Raw genomic sequence first — 14,472 nt, forward strand, 5'->3', positions numbered from 1 at the left:
TTGAGGCTGAAAATACAACATCAGAATCAGCTTTATTGCTAAGTATGCTTACACATACAAGGAATTTTTCTTGGTGACAGGAGCTTCCAGTGTACAACAATACAAAAACAGCAGCAAAACATAGATAATAATAAAAAATAAAATATAATTATACACATACGTACATACACACAGACACACACACACATACATACACACATACACATACGTAGTGCAAATCTAATACAAATCTGTTATCTGTTATGTACAGTGCAAATACAATCTGTTATGTACACTGCAAAAAAAAATTTTTTTCTTTTTTTTCTTTTTTTCTGTCAGTAGCACCACAGAGATTAACACATTTAAATGTATGCAAAAATGTCTGATGGGGAATGATGCTTGTCAGTAATTTGGCAAAATGGGGTCGATATCAAGTTATATGAACATTTGGAAGCAGCATGTCGATTTCCTGTATGATCATATTGAAATATAGAAGCATCCAATGGGAATGGCTTGTTTGATAGCACCCTAACTTAAAAAAAATCTTATTTTAAGTAATTTTTATCGTAAACAGTTTTTCACAATTCATACATTGTGAAAAGCAGCATTATAGAAAGTCATACTGTCTACAATCCCCTAGTGAACAGCTTTATAGAAATCATGCCTTATGTCTTTGTCTTTAAGCCCCCAGTGAGCAAGCCATAGACGACTGTGGCAAAGAAAAAACTCCATAAGTTGTTAGTTAGTGGAGGCGGAAAAAAACAGAGGAACCAGACTCAGCTTTTGGACCAAGTTCTTCTCTGGCTTTACAGCATGTTTATAATGCCAATATTAGTGTATAGTATGCCCCCCCAATATTAACCAAAATCACTATCATTAAACAATTTCTCTTTCAGAAAATTTTTAGTGTCAACCCTGTTACATTCAAAATGTTCTAAGATTGAAAAATATTAGTAACCAATATCACTATCATTAATCCATTTATTTTTCAAAACATGTTATGCATCAACCCTGTTACACTCAAATTGTTGTGATATTTAAAAAAATAATCCCATATCACTGTTAACCAATTTCTTTTTTAAAACATGTTTAGTGTCAACCATGTTACATTCAAAATGTTTTGAGATTTAAAAAAACAAATATTAGTAACCAATATCAATATAACTAACCAATTTGTCTTTCAAAACATGTTTAGTGTCAACCCTGTTACATTCAACATGATATATTAGGGTTGGGAGGGTTACTTTTGAAATGTATTCCACTACAGATTACAGAATACATGCTGTAAAATGTAATTTGTAATGTATTCCGTTAGATTACTCAAGGTCAGTAATGTATTCTAAATAATTTGGATTACTTCTTCAGCACTGGTAGATTTTTTCACTTGTTTTGACTATAAAAACTCTGCCAGCACAGTAAGACAAAATACACGTTAAAAATATTTTTTTTCTGAAAAACCTAAATATCTTATGCAGTGTTGTTTCTAAAACAAGATATATCAAATTGATCTTGTTTTAAGGATTTTTTGATATTTTTACAGGAAAACAATAAAAAAATTATTATCAAGAATACAATTTTTGCCCTAATATCAAAGGTCTTACTAGAAAAAAAGAAATTATGATCTAACGTGAATTTTCTTGATAAAAAAATATGATTGTGTCTGGTAACGTGCATGTAAAATGGCTAGAAATAGCATTTTATCTTAGTGTAAAGCTGACAATTTACACAAGGTTTATTTCTATTTCTTGTGCTCCAAACTTACTTCAAACTTACTTCTCTGTCTGCTCGTATGAATGTAACACATCATAAGAAAGTGTTTCACCGCTGTTATATGTATAAATGTTTTCCATCTGAAAGGACTAAATATTAAATGAAACAAATGACAATAAAATGCAAAGTAATCTCTTCAGTAATCCAAATACTTTTTGAATGTAACTGTATTCTAATTAGCAATGATTTAAATTGAAACTGTAGTGGAATACAGTTACTTATATTTTGTATTTTAAATACGTAATCCCGTTACATGTATTCCATTACTCCCCAACACTGTATATATATATATATATATATATATATATATTGTATATTAGTAACCCATTTCACAATCGTTAACCAATTTCTCTTCCAAAAAATGTTTAGTGTCAACCCTATTACAATTCAAAATGTTTTGAAAATAAAAAAATAATTAGTTACCAATATCACTAGTACTTACCAGTTTGCCTTTCAAAACATTCTTAGTGTCAACCCTGTTACATTCAACATGTTTTATGATTGAAAAACTATTAGTAACCTATATCATATTTGCTAAACAATTTATTTTTCAAAACAATTTAGTGTCCACACTGTTACATTCACAATATTTTGAGGTTGAATATTGTGGGGTTGAAGATCAGTGCAAAAAATGTTTTTTCCATATTATTTACATATGGTTATCTTGTGGTTTGTTCCAAGAACAATATATATATATATATATTCTTTTTTCTTTTTTTTTTCTGAACAAAAAGATCACTAGGTTTTATATTTTTTATTTATTTATCTTTTAATAACAGAGTTATAGAATACAGGGACAAAGACAAATTATGTATTTTAGGAGGAAAAAAAACTACACAGACAATGAAAGCATGGTATTTTAATATCATGCACATTGTCTGGCATCCCTATGAAAGCAGTGTAATGCACACACAGTCATATGGAGTATACTCTGACAGGCTTGCTTTCGATTGTATGCAGGCGCTGAGCGTTCGCATCAAAATCGAAGTATTCTTTGGGCTTAAGCAGGGTTAAGTCAGTACCTGGATGGGAGACCTCTTGGGGAAAAACTATGGTTGCTGCTGGAAGAGGTGTTAGTATGGCCTGCACAGGGTTCTCACCCTGCAATCTGTGTGGGTCCTACTGCCCCAGTGTAGTTACGAGGACACTATACTGTAAAAAGGCACCATCCTGACTCACTGTGGTCACTAAAAATCCCAGGGCACTTCTTGTAAAAGAATAGGGGTGTAACCCCGGTGTCCTGGCCAAATTCCCCCCAATGGCCCTCATCAATTGTGGCCTCCTAATAATCCCCATCCATGGATTGGCTCACTCTCTTCTCTCCACTAACAGTTATTCCATCAACGTACACTACCCCGACAGCTTTCGCTGTTGCAAACTGTCTCCTGTCTCCAGCGTCTCACACAGAACACGTTAGTATGCGCTCTACAATATGGAACAGCCTTTCAGTGGGCTCCCCTCCAGTCCGGGTCCCCCTCAAGCCCAAGCCTGGGACAAAAGGTCCAGCTGTCCTCCCTTATTGGCGGCCCTGTTGAGGAGATCCCCGTTCACTATGTTAAATGCTTTGAGTGTAGTGTCAGAAAAAGCGCTATATGTGTAACATTCATTCATTCATATGAATAACAATCATTAAAAAAATTAAATTTTTAATTTTGAAAAGTTCTTTAGCATTAAAAACAGTAAAAGTTTAGTATCCTGTTAATTATCAGTAGTTAATCATTGAAACACACAAATAGCACATGTAACAAATGGGAATGTTTCTTGAAAATGGCTGAGATTTGTTTGGTGTCATTGTTTCAGTCTTTTCAATATTTTGAGGAGATGAAATATAAAAGATTTAACCTTAGTCAAAACTATTGTCATCTATTAATTTGCTCAGAGGGTTGGTCAAGTTGGTTATTTCATATCAGACTGATCTTGCGAGCAATTTGTGACAGGATGCAGAAATTTTGTCTGCTAAAATCGGTCCATGCTTTCCAAATTTATGAACTTCCCCAGTGGCCGAATCTGGAACTACAGTTGAACGCATGTGCACATTTGCACAATGCACTGCGCAAGACTTGACCAAACATTAATCAAATGGAACATTCGAGTAGTAGTTACATTGGAAAAATGACATTGTGCACCTTTAAATCTGAGAACTACTGAAATAATGCAAATCCCTCGAAAATTCAGGTTTACTTCTTGGGACTTATACTTAATGTAAAGTACATAATGACAAATTAATCAGTTCATAAGCAATGTTAACAAAGACTCCAATGCTCAAAAACATATTTTCCATTATTTACAGCCACACACACAAGATTTGATTCAATAAAGAAATTCACTTGGTTTTACAAAACAATGCAATATACATATAAAAATGACAAAGAATGATGATATTTGCCACCTTAATAATATAATCAAACCACTGATAGTAAACAGTGAACTCAGTGACCTCACACTATAACAGTGATTCTATGTAACAATGGTTTTGAATGCTATTATAATATTTGCATAACCCCTTTCACGCATAATTCATTCACTGCAAAAATTCTCAAAGGGTATTTTTTGATACTGGTTGAATGTTGGTCTACATGTGCATATACTGTATGTATTTGATCCAGGATATAATAACTATACATGTGTATTTTACTTGCAAGTCTGTAAAAGTTCACAATCTGCATCTAATACTTGTCTTCGTCTAGAATCTCATATATGCTTATCAATTAATGTACAAATTAACAATTTCATGACCAAAATCTTAACATTTCACATCAATATGTGAATTATAGCTTGAAATGTAATTTCTTTGGTACATATCACGTCTTCGACTTCAGATAGTGGTCTCCTGGTCGGGATCTTCTTTGCATTTTACAATTGCTGAAGGGGCGTTCCCATTACCATTAGCTGCTACATCATTGCCATCTTGATCGGGGGCTTTTAATTGTTCCTTCAGTGTGAGTTTCTTTTCACGGTGAGACAGTCTGTTGTAGAGGATTCCCCAGAGCAGGTAGGACAGAGTATATAGGCCATAAATAAGACCCAGGAAAGTATTTCTAAAAGGCAAAACAAACAGAACATGTTTGTCATTTATTATTCTCTTGAATTTGAACAGTAGGGTTCAATAGTTTGAAACCACATTAAAACCTGGGATTGTTCAGAAGGATCACAACAATAAGTAGTTGCACTGTTCCAAAGCTTTGTCGTGAATGTTTTCCATGCTTGTCACACTAGATTTTCATCAAATGCAATTTATAGAATGTTTTGTTTTTATAACTACTGCCAATGAATATTGTATGTACTCACCTGAAGGCACCAGAGTCATAAATACGACACGCCCCTTTACCACCACACCGTTTCACGCCCCATTTCAGACACGTCCTGTCAATCAAGGCTCCAAAATAAATGGGAGGCGGGATGCCACCTGGAAAATTTTCTCAGATCAGCTAAACATTCTGTTTCTTTTGTTTTACAGTCTTACATTAAGAGAGAATGCAAATAATTCCTCTTACCGAGAGTCCGTACTATCAAAGTCTGCATACCAAGAGCCAAAGACTTCAGTTCTGGTGTTATGGATCTACGAAAAGAGCAGTTATGGGGATGTATTCATTTATTTTATTTTTGATTTTTTATTCAAATTTTAAAATAACTTTTCTTAGATAGATTTAGATTAGATTTAGATTCACATGGGTCATTCTCTGTATGCTGTGCTTTTTTAGCCTTTAAATTTCCACCCTGTTAGTTTACCACCCAATTAGTCAACAGTATGTTAAGGGTATGATATTTTGTTATTAATTTTTTTATTTCCTAGCTAAATGTAACATATTTTTAAAGACAAGAGATTGGTGTTACTTCCACCCTGTTATTCTCCCTTTCAACCCTGTTATACCACATTCCAACCTGTTATGTAATACATTCTTTATCTGCTGCATTATTAATGAAATAAAAATTAGTTTGAAAGTCTCCAAATAAATACAAATAAATAAATAAATATGACAGACAAGTGACAACAGTTTTGATGCATTTGTAAATTTTTAGCATTTACTTACAGTAATGTGTGTGGCACTAACAGGGTGGAAATATCTAAAAATTAGCTAATGAAATCCTCTACTCGGCAGCTTAAGCTTAACCAGCCTTTATATATGTATATATATAAAATAAAAATAAAAAAAATTCAACATGTTAGGTCAAGTTAAAAGAAGTACAAAGAATGACCCATGTAATATAGAGTTTCCATTAAAGGCACAAAAGTTACTCAAATATGTCCATTTAATACCTGAGCAGAATAATGTAACTTGGTGTGGCCCCACAAGCCGAGACAAAAGCGCCGATAACTGTCACCCCCATATAGAACTTAAACATGTAGTCACAGTCACCCTTGCGAGGGCACTGTCCCAGCACTGCCGACATGTTTGCATAGGAGAGAGGGGACTGGCCAATACAGGTGCAGTTGTGGAAAACCTTTGCAAAGAGTGACATAATATCAGCCACAGCAATCTTAGCAAAAATCATTTCTGCAATTAATAACATTTTCAGGATTCCACAATGTAGAGATGCAAATGCAACATTATAATTTATTTTAAAACTGGACAATGTTGTTATATACTGCCCAGTCGGGCCACTCATAAATTTTTGCCAAAATTGCAAAAAATATATATTTTTCAAACTGCTGAATTACCAAAAGTGTATCAGATAGTTAGTGACCCGAGATATGAAATAGTATTGGTATATACAGTATATTTGTGCTTCCATAAATCATATTTTTATGACTATATCATATAAGTTTACTATCACAGGATATCTATTGCTTTGTTTATTATATAAAAAAATAGTTCTATATTCATACAAATGACTGCTGTATCATGTCGATTTCCTGCACAATAATGGTACTTTCAGTATCCCATATGAGTGTACACATATTGTACATGCTATTTGTTCCTTAAAGGGATAGTTAACCAAAAAAATGAAAATTCTGTCATCATTTACTCACCCTTTTGCCATCCCAGATGTGTGACTTTCTTTCTTTTGCAGAACACAAACAAAGATTTTTAGAAGAATATCTCAGCTCTGTAGGTCCATACAGTGCAAGTGAACGGGTGCCAAAAGTTTGAAGCCCCAAAAAGCATATCAGTAATCCATAAGACTCCAGTGTTTAAATCCATATCTTTAGAAGTGATATGATAGGTGTGGGTGAAAAGCAGCTACATTTTTAAGTTCTTTTTTTACACTAAATTCTCCTCCCTTCCCAATTGGTGGCAAAATGCTCGAAGAATGTGAAACATCAAAAGCCCAAGAAGAAGAATTTGAAAGTGAAATTGGAGATTTATAGTTAAAAAGGACTTAAATATGGATCTGTTTCTCAACCACACCTATCATATCACTTCTGAAGACATGGATTTAAACACTGGAGTCACATGGATTACTTTTATGCTGCCTTTATGTGCTTTTGGAGCTTCAAAATATTGGTACCCATTTATTTGCATTGTATGGACCTACAGAACTGAAATATTATTTTATCTTAATTCTATGTGTTCTGTAGAAGAAAGAAAGTCATACACATCTGGGATGGCATGAGGGTGAGTAAATCATGAGAGTATTTTCATTTTTGGGTGAACTATTTCTTTAATGTAGCATCTGTTGTTTCACTGATTGAGTTACATTTGACATTGCTATTTGAATAGGAAGCAATGTGGAAGTAAACTTTAACAAGTACAACACATGAACAGTATGATATTTAAGTGTACTATTGAGATTTTTTAAGTTTTACTCTATTAAAAAATATATATATACTGTATATTCTATTATTTTCTAATTATATTGAAAATGACTTGAAAATTTTACATTTTAATCTTTAAATTACATATTTTATCTGGTTATTTTGTTGATCATTTGTAATAGAAATACTACGTGACGGGTTGCTAAAGACCTGAGGTTTGTAATAATGATTAGCAAAACACCCATGCAATTAATGGTTTATATTGTGTGTATACTCATTTGCAATTGCTATAGGTAAAGATGCATGTAGTTTAACATCACATGAGTCATGTAACACAGAAAATGTGGGAAAAGTAAAAAGGCTTATAAAAAAAAAAATACTGATTCAGTGACACATGTAGCTGTCTGGAAGAGTGGGGATTGCTTACCATGTCCCTGCCAACCCCTGTGGAGGTCTGACAGCCACCAAGGCAAGGGGAGGCATAGGTCAGGCCATTAGTGGCACATATGGGATCCCAGTGCTTGAGAGAGCAGGAGCAGCCCATGTTACACTGAGATATCAGAGAATTCGGCTGGTATGACACCTCTGGAGCACTGTCAGAAATATAGAGAATAGTAAGACCAGTTCAATTAAGTTCAAATAAAGTTAATAGAAATAGTAAGATGAGTATTTCTTCCTCAGTTCTGTAAAAATAAGATAATTTTATCCCCCATGTTTTGTTCAACATAATAATACGGCAAGTCAGTATGTTGTTTCCGAGAGTTTCAGTACCCTAGGGAACGGCCACATTATGCTGACTCACTGACAAGCGGCATCTTCCATTAGACATTATTGTGTCGGCTCAAGTGTGTTTACCTTCCCTTGTGGCATGACCGGAAGCGTGTCGCTTCAGCAGCATGGGAGACCCGGGTTTGGCCACTTTGAAACCAGGAAGTAATTATGTCTGCATAATCAGTGACAAGCACGATTCGAAGATTGTATTTTCCCCCCTAACATTACATTTTACTCCTTTGGGATATGGGTTGGGGGCTACAGTTTATAAAATATGCATCCCTCTTCACTGCATTACACCTTGTACAGCTGAAAATAACTCTCTCCGTGTACATTTCACCCAGAAAATGGAGCTCACATGAGCCCATACGCCCAATAACTGTTTTGGCCACTGGGGGCAGTGTTTCGAATTTCGGTTAGCACAGACCGATTTTAGCTAAAGAAAAGTAAACTTACTGTTTCCGATTTCACTGTGAGATCAGTCTGGTTTTGTTTAAGATGAAAGACGCCAAAGGCCATTTTAATGGCTCAAAATTCAAAATTCTCAAAAAACTCCTTATTTAGGAATTTGATAAAGTCCACCATCCTCAATGAAAAATGTAACATTACTTCTGTATGGGATCTCAGAGACCCCAAATATAACTACTGTAATAACATATAAAAAACCTTACTGTAAAGTGTTATCATTATTACAACACATTGTTGCATTTGGGGTCTCCGAGACTGTAAACAGAACAGCAATTCATAAATTCCTATGTTGCTCCAAGCTGCCAAGCAACATGTTGATGACCAACACAATGCATTGTATGAAGTTTTCTGGAGTATTTACCCCTGATATGATACTGTAAGTCCAGCCACTTGTGAGTTATCGCACTGCAGGAAATACTGTATAAGCAGCGAACAGAAAGCCAAAACAGAAGCACCGATGGAGATCTTGGCTGCACCAAGAACATTCAGTTTGAACCTCTTCATTATAAAGCCTCCGGTGATTATTCCCAAAGCCACAGCTGGTAGATTCATAATACCTGAAAAGACAAAACATGATTCATGATTGCTTGGGTGTAAATATGGGTACATTTATTTCGTTTAAATACTGTTTACTGGGACAAGTTTTGCTCCCAGTTGTTCCAAAGTGGTGACAAATACCTGCCTTGTACTTTGTGTACAAGCATAAATAGGTAAAACCCATAACACATAGACTATCTAATCACCACTACAGTTCCAATCTGGAGCTTTTGTAAACATGAACTGTGTTCAGTCTCATTTGTAATCCATTGGGTCATTCTATGAAACTGGTGCTTTTTCTAGTTTGATAAGGTAATTTGTTTAGGTAAAATTTTAAGCCCTCTTTCAGACAAACAATGCGTTTTAGTGTTAATAAATCTCAAACCAAAACAAGTTGTAATATGTGTTTGAACTACATTTTTTAGAGTTACATTTGCCATTACAAGCCTTGTTATCAAGGCCATGAAACTATAAGGTGCTTTTTAAAAGAGAATTTAATGCTGTTTAATAATATTCTACAAAAATCGCCTTTCAATTATTGTTTGTTTACTGGACCAAAGCAAAATATAAGATAAATTGATTAAAAACAGAAATAGACTTTAAATAGTTTTTTTTTTTTTTTTGACAGAATAGTTTATAAAAAAAGAAAATAAAAAAAACAAAGTGGTACCAGAATTGACACACAACTTTGGAACACAACATTTCAACAATACATTGTGAACTGTAATATATATATAATCTACAATACAGGAGAAGTTGGAAACACGGGGGTGGGAGCAAGCCAAAAATAAATAATTAATTACATGAATTAACAATTAATTGTGTGTGTGTGTGTATGTATGTGTGTGTATATGTATATATATATATATATATATATATATATATATATATATATATATATATATCTACAGTACCGTGCAAAAGTTTTAGGCACTTGTGAAAAATGTTGCATAGTGAGGATGTCTTCAAAAATAATGCCATAAATAGTTTTCATTTATCACTTAATGTCATACAAAGTCCAGTAAACATAAAAAAGCTAAATTAATATTTGGTGTGACCACCTTTGCCTTTAAAACAGCACCAATTCTCCTAGGTCACCTGGACACAGTTTTCTTGGTTGTTGGCAGATAGGATGTTTCAAGCTTCTTGGAGAATTCTCCACAGTTCTTCTATCTATTTCTTCTTTCTCAATTGCTTCTGTCGCTTCTTGTAATCCCAGACTGACTCAATATTCGGTGGGGGGCACTGTGGGGACCATGCCATCTGTTGCAGGGCTCCCTGTTCTTCTATTCTAATCTTTTCTATTTGCAAAAGTAATGTTTGGGAGTCTAAAATGTATATTTCCTATTGACACACTAAAGCTGAAGATATAAATAACCATCTTAAGACAAATGTTTTTGTGACTTTTGCACAGTACGGTATATAGTTACTTTATTTATTTATTTATGTTCAAATGTTTATATAAGCACATAATAAATGCAGGCATCAGCTTTTATTCATTGTTTAAGTCACAAATGGCCCCACTATTGGAAATTCCTATTTATTTATAATTTCTATATTCACTCATTAGTAATACAAGTAAATCTAAACCCACCTATCAAAAAGATGGCCCTTGATGCTGACTGGCCATAGGTTTGCTCCATGAACTTTGGCTTGAATGTGATCATTCCTATAAAGCCGTTGACTTGAATGAAAGAGGTGCATATCAGGAGCAGGTAAATCGTGTCACTGAATAGTTTCTTCAATGATGGCAGAAAGTCTAGAAAATATTGGAAATGTGAAAGTATGTCAGGTTAAAGGACAAAGGATCTCAATCAAATTGTATGTATAAACAAATATCTTTCAAAATGGAATGAAATGCGCACCTTTGGCAAGAGCCCCCATGCTGACCGGAGCCGGTTTGTTGGATGGTGTGCCGTTTTTGTTGCCGTCGGGAATGAAACTGTCCTGCTCACCTTCTTGAGCTTTTGAATTTGTTTCTGTTTTAGTCTCACCCTGCTTAGGAAGCGACTTCGGAAGAAACCAAAATGGTATCCCGGCCAATAACATCACCACACCAGTTATCAAAAAGCCCAGCCACCAGGCGCCAACCCAACGCGAGTCTTTGTGGTTGATGGCGATGGTATCTGCAGAGAAAAGAGGCATACACAGTGACATCAAAAGTATTTGAACACTTTTGGACATTTAAGTTACACTTAAAAATGACTTTAATACAAAGGCATTCATACATTTTGCATGTGTCTTAAGTGTTCAAATACCTCTTGGGGCAATGTTTTACTCAAGACCCCATATGCAACTTGATAAATAACTGGGCCAGTAAGTCAGTAATTATGTATAAGACGAGTTGAATTTTACCCAAACAACACTGTAAATATGTCACATATATGCTTTACCATAAAGCCAGGTCATTCATTAACACAGCATATAAGCAGAGTGAATGCATGTATGGCTGAAGAGTTATGATCGAGACTCCTCTTGAGCAAACAGAGGGCTGTTACACAGTTAACCTTCAGAACTGAATTAGCAGGTTTGACCTGGCAAATCGATGAGACTGAAGGACAAACATCTACCTTTCACACAATTCACATTAAGCAACTATGACAGAGTCTAAGAGTGACAGAATACTGGGTTACAACCATATCTATAAACTACCGGTCAAAAGTTTTGAAACACTTACTCATTCTTTATTATAATTTTTTTTTTTTTTTCACATTTTAGAATAATAGTAAAGTCATTAAAACTATGGAATAACATGGAACTATGGGAATTATGTTATGACTAAATAAAATCCAAAATAAATCAAAACTGTGTTATATTTTAGCATCTTCAAAGTAGTCACCCTTTGTCTAGAATTTGCAGACATGTACTCTTGACATTTTCTCAACCAACTTCTTGAGGTATCACCCTGGGATGCTTTTTAAACAGTATTGAAGGAGTTCCCATCTATGTTGGGCACTTATTGGCTGCTTTTCTTTATTAATATAATGAAATAAATTAATATGGTGGCACAATTATATTTTTGTCTGCAAACCTAATTTCAAACATTTAAGCATACACTTCAGATCAAAAGATTTTTAAGATCATGAGAAACATTTCAGTCAAGTGTTTCAAAACTTTTGACCAGTAGTGTATATATATATGTATGTATGTGGTATATTATATCGTTTTTTTTTTTTAATTATTATTGTTGTCCAGTAAATACATCTAAGCAACCTTTAAACAAGATAAATTTACTTACAGTCGGAAGCAAAATTGTGCATGATACTAGAGTTGCCAACTTTTCGCCATACAAATATGGGACGCTTGAGCATTTTGAGCACTTTATTTCGAGACGGGGGTCCACTTCAAGCATTTCGCTTTAATACGGGACACAATGCATTCAAAATGGGACTCTATGCAGTCCGTCTGGGGACGGGCGTTCACCCTTGAGCACCCTGCCGCTAAAATACCGTACGATAGGTATACCATACGGGACATCTTCATTTTGGCCAAAATATGGGACGTCCTAGCTAATATGGGACAGTTGGCAACCCTACATGTTACTGTGTATGAATTGTATATAATAAGGCCTGTTTTCAAGGAATACATCTTGAATAAAGTTTATATTTCTTACCCAGTTATTTGACTGTGTCAAATGGTTAAAATATAAACTTAACAAAACTGTGGTAGATTTATCCTTCAAAACAAGAAAAAAAAACAACAACAGTTTGCCAAGATATATTCTGTGACAATGAGTCTTAATCTAATGCAATTTTGCTTCTCAAGTAAATTGTCTTTGTTTTAAGAATGTTGAGATATTTTTACTCGAAAACAAGAGAAAAATATTGATTAAGAAAATAATTTCTTACAGTTTAAAAATTGTCGGCAGTGGTCTGGTTAGGCTGATATTAGAAGCATATAATATCAAGCCAGGTTGTAAAAGTGCTAAACAAGTATCAATCATTTATTTACTTTATTCATTTTGATGCCTGATAGACTTACAGATAGTACAATTTTAGATCAGAGCTTTAGTTTGAAGGTTGCTCTTATAAAAAAAAAAAAAGCCTAAATAGTACAGATAATATCATCAACTTATCAGATATCGACAATAACATAAAAGTTAGCCTGATCTTGTGAAATTACATGACTGTGGCAACATTTTTGCAAAATGACAATACGTGGTTCATAACACATATCGCAGCAATTTTGAGGTGAAATGTCCACTGTGTGGCACTAAAAGTGAGTTACATTTTCTCCCAAACAGATGGGGTTTTTAAGGTTAATGCTCTATTGACTTTTAAATGAACTAAATCTACCAACCTACCCTAAACCTTAAACCTAACCGATAATGTCATAAAACCAAATGTGAACCATGTCATTTTGTTGTGCTTCTATAAAACACTCAACTTGCATGTCACTTCACATGCTCTTCAGGACTTGCTTCCCTGTCTTTTAAATGGCAAATGCAATGCTCTGTCAGTTGAGCTACCGTGCTACCTTATCATGCTGGAATAAGCCTGTAAATGCATTTGGTTATGTAATGCAAACATTACAATGTATCACCTTACAAGTCATGTTCTTTAGTAAAAGTGTTTACATGTCATAAGATAGCATTGTGTGAGGAACAGGACAAAAAGTAAGTGTTTATAAACTGATAATATGCTATTGTACTTGTGATTTGTGTGAAAGAGAATAAAAGTCATTGTTGTTGTAGCGCCTCAAGTGTTCATTTCACCAGTAAACTGACGCGATGTACAACGAGCCACATCAAAATCATTTTGCAAAACATTTAGGTATAGTAATGTGATTCTATGAGACCAGTTTGAAAAAAGTAATTATCAGCTATTAGAAGAAATTTTGTTATATATTTTTTTCTTCCCATATTCTTATCACCCTGCAAAGATGGATGTTGATTTTAGATGAACAATCAGTCACATGTATAATTGTTGTGTGTAAGATCAATGCAGAGCAAAGAGCCACAATCATTTTGATAGAGCTGCTATCCTCATTGGTCAAACAACAGGTGAATACTGGCATCTGATTGGTTGGAATTTGGTAGAAGAGTGTTACCTAAGTCCACGGCTCCAATGTCCACATAGAGTTTAGCACAGAAAGATCCCAGCATGAATCCAAACATGGGCCCCAGAATTCCCATAGTCTGTATGAAAGCTGAATTTAAAGAGAGAAAATACATCAGTCATAAAAAAAAAAAAAAAAAAAGATAATTCTCACAGACATGGTTTTACATAACCAGAGTAACAGCTGTTGGG

The 14,472-nt window shown here is 34.3% G+C and overlaps 1 protein-coding gene across 1 annotated transcript in view; it reads right to left on the reverse strand.

Moving 5' to 3' along the window:
* Positions 1-3,378: 3,378 nt before the first annotated feature.
* The window catches only part of LOC127436776 (solute carrier organic anion transporter family member 1C1-like), a 35,775-nt gene continuing 24,681 nt past the window's right edge, over positions 3,379-14,472 (reverse strand). Inside the window, exons 7-15 of the mRNA XM_051691148.1 lie at positions 14,273-14,371; positions 11,089-11,349; positions 10,818-10,982; positions 9,048-9,243; positions 7,875-8,040; positions 6,008-6,192; positions 5,244-5,308; positions 5,038-5,155; positions 3,379-4,787 (exon numbers count right to left, since the gene is read on the reverse strand). Coding sequence (XP_051547108.1) covers positions 4,565-4,787; positions 5,038-5,155; positions 5,244-5,308; positions 6,008-6,192; positions 7,875-8,040; positions 9,048-9,243; positions 10,818-10,982; positions 11,089-11,349; positions 14,273-14,371 — 1,478 coding nt within the window. The 3' untranslated portion in view covers positions 3,379-4,564. The remainder of the gene's footprint in view (positions 4,788-5,037; positions 5,156-5,243; positions 5,309-6,007; positions 6,193-7,874; positions 8,041-9,047; positions 9,244-10,817; positions 10,983-11,088; positions 11,350-14,272; positions 14,372-14,472) is intronic.

The sequence above is a fragment of the Myxocyprinus asiaticus genome, chromosome 47, assembly GCF_019703515.2.
Source record: "Myxocyprinus asiaticus isolate MX2 ecotype Aquarium Trade chromosome 47, UBuf_Myxa_2, whole genome shotgun sequence".
Classification (NCBI taxonomy): domain Eukaryota; kingdom Metazoa; phylum Chordata; class Actinopteri; order Cypriniformes; family Catostomidae; genus Myxocyprinus; species Myxocyprinus asiaticus.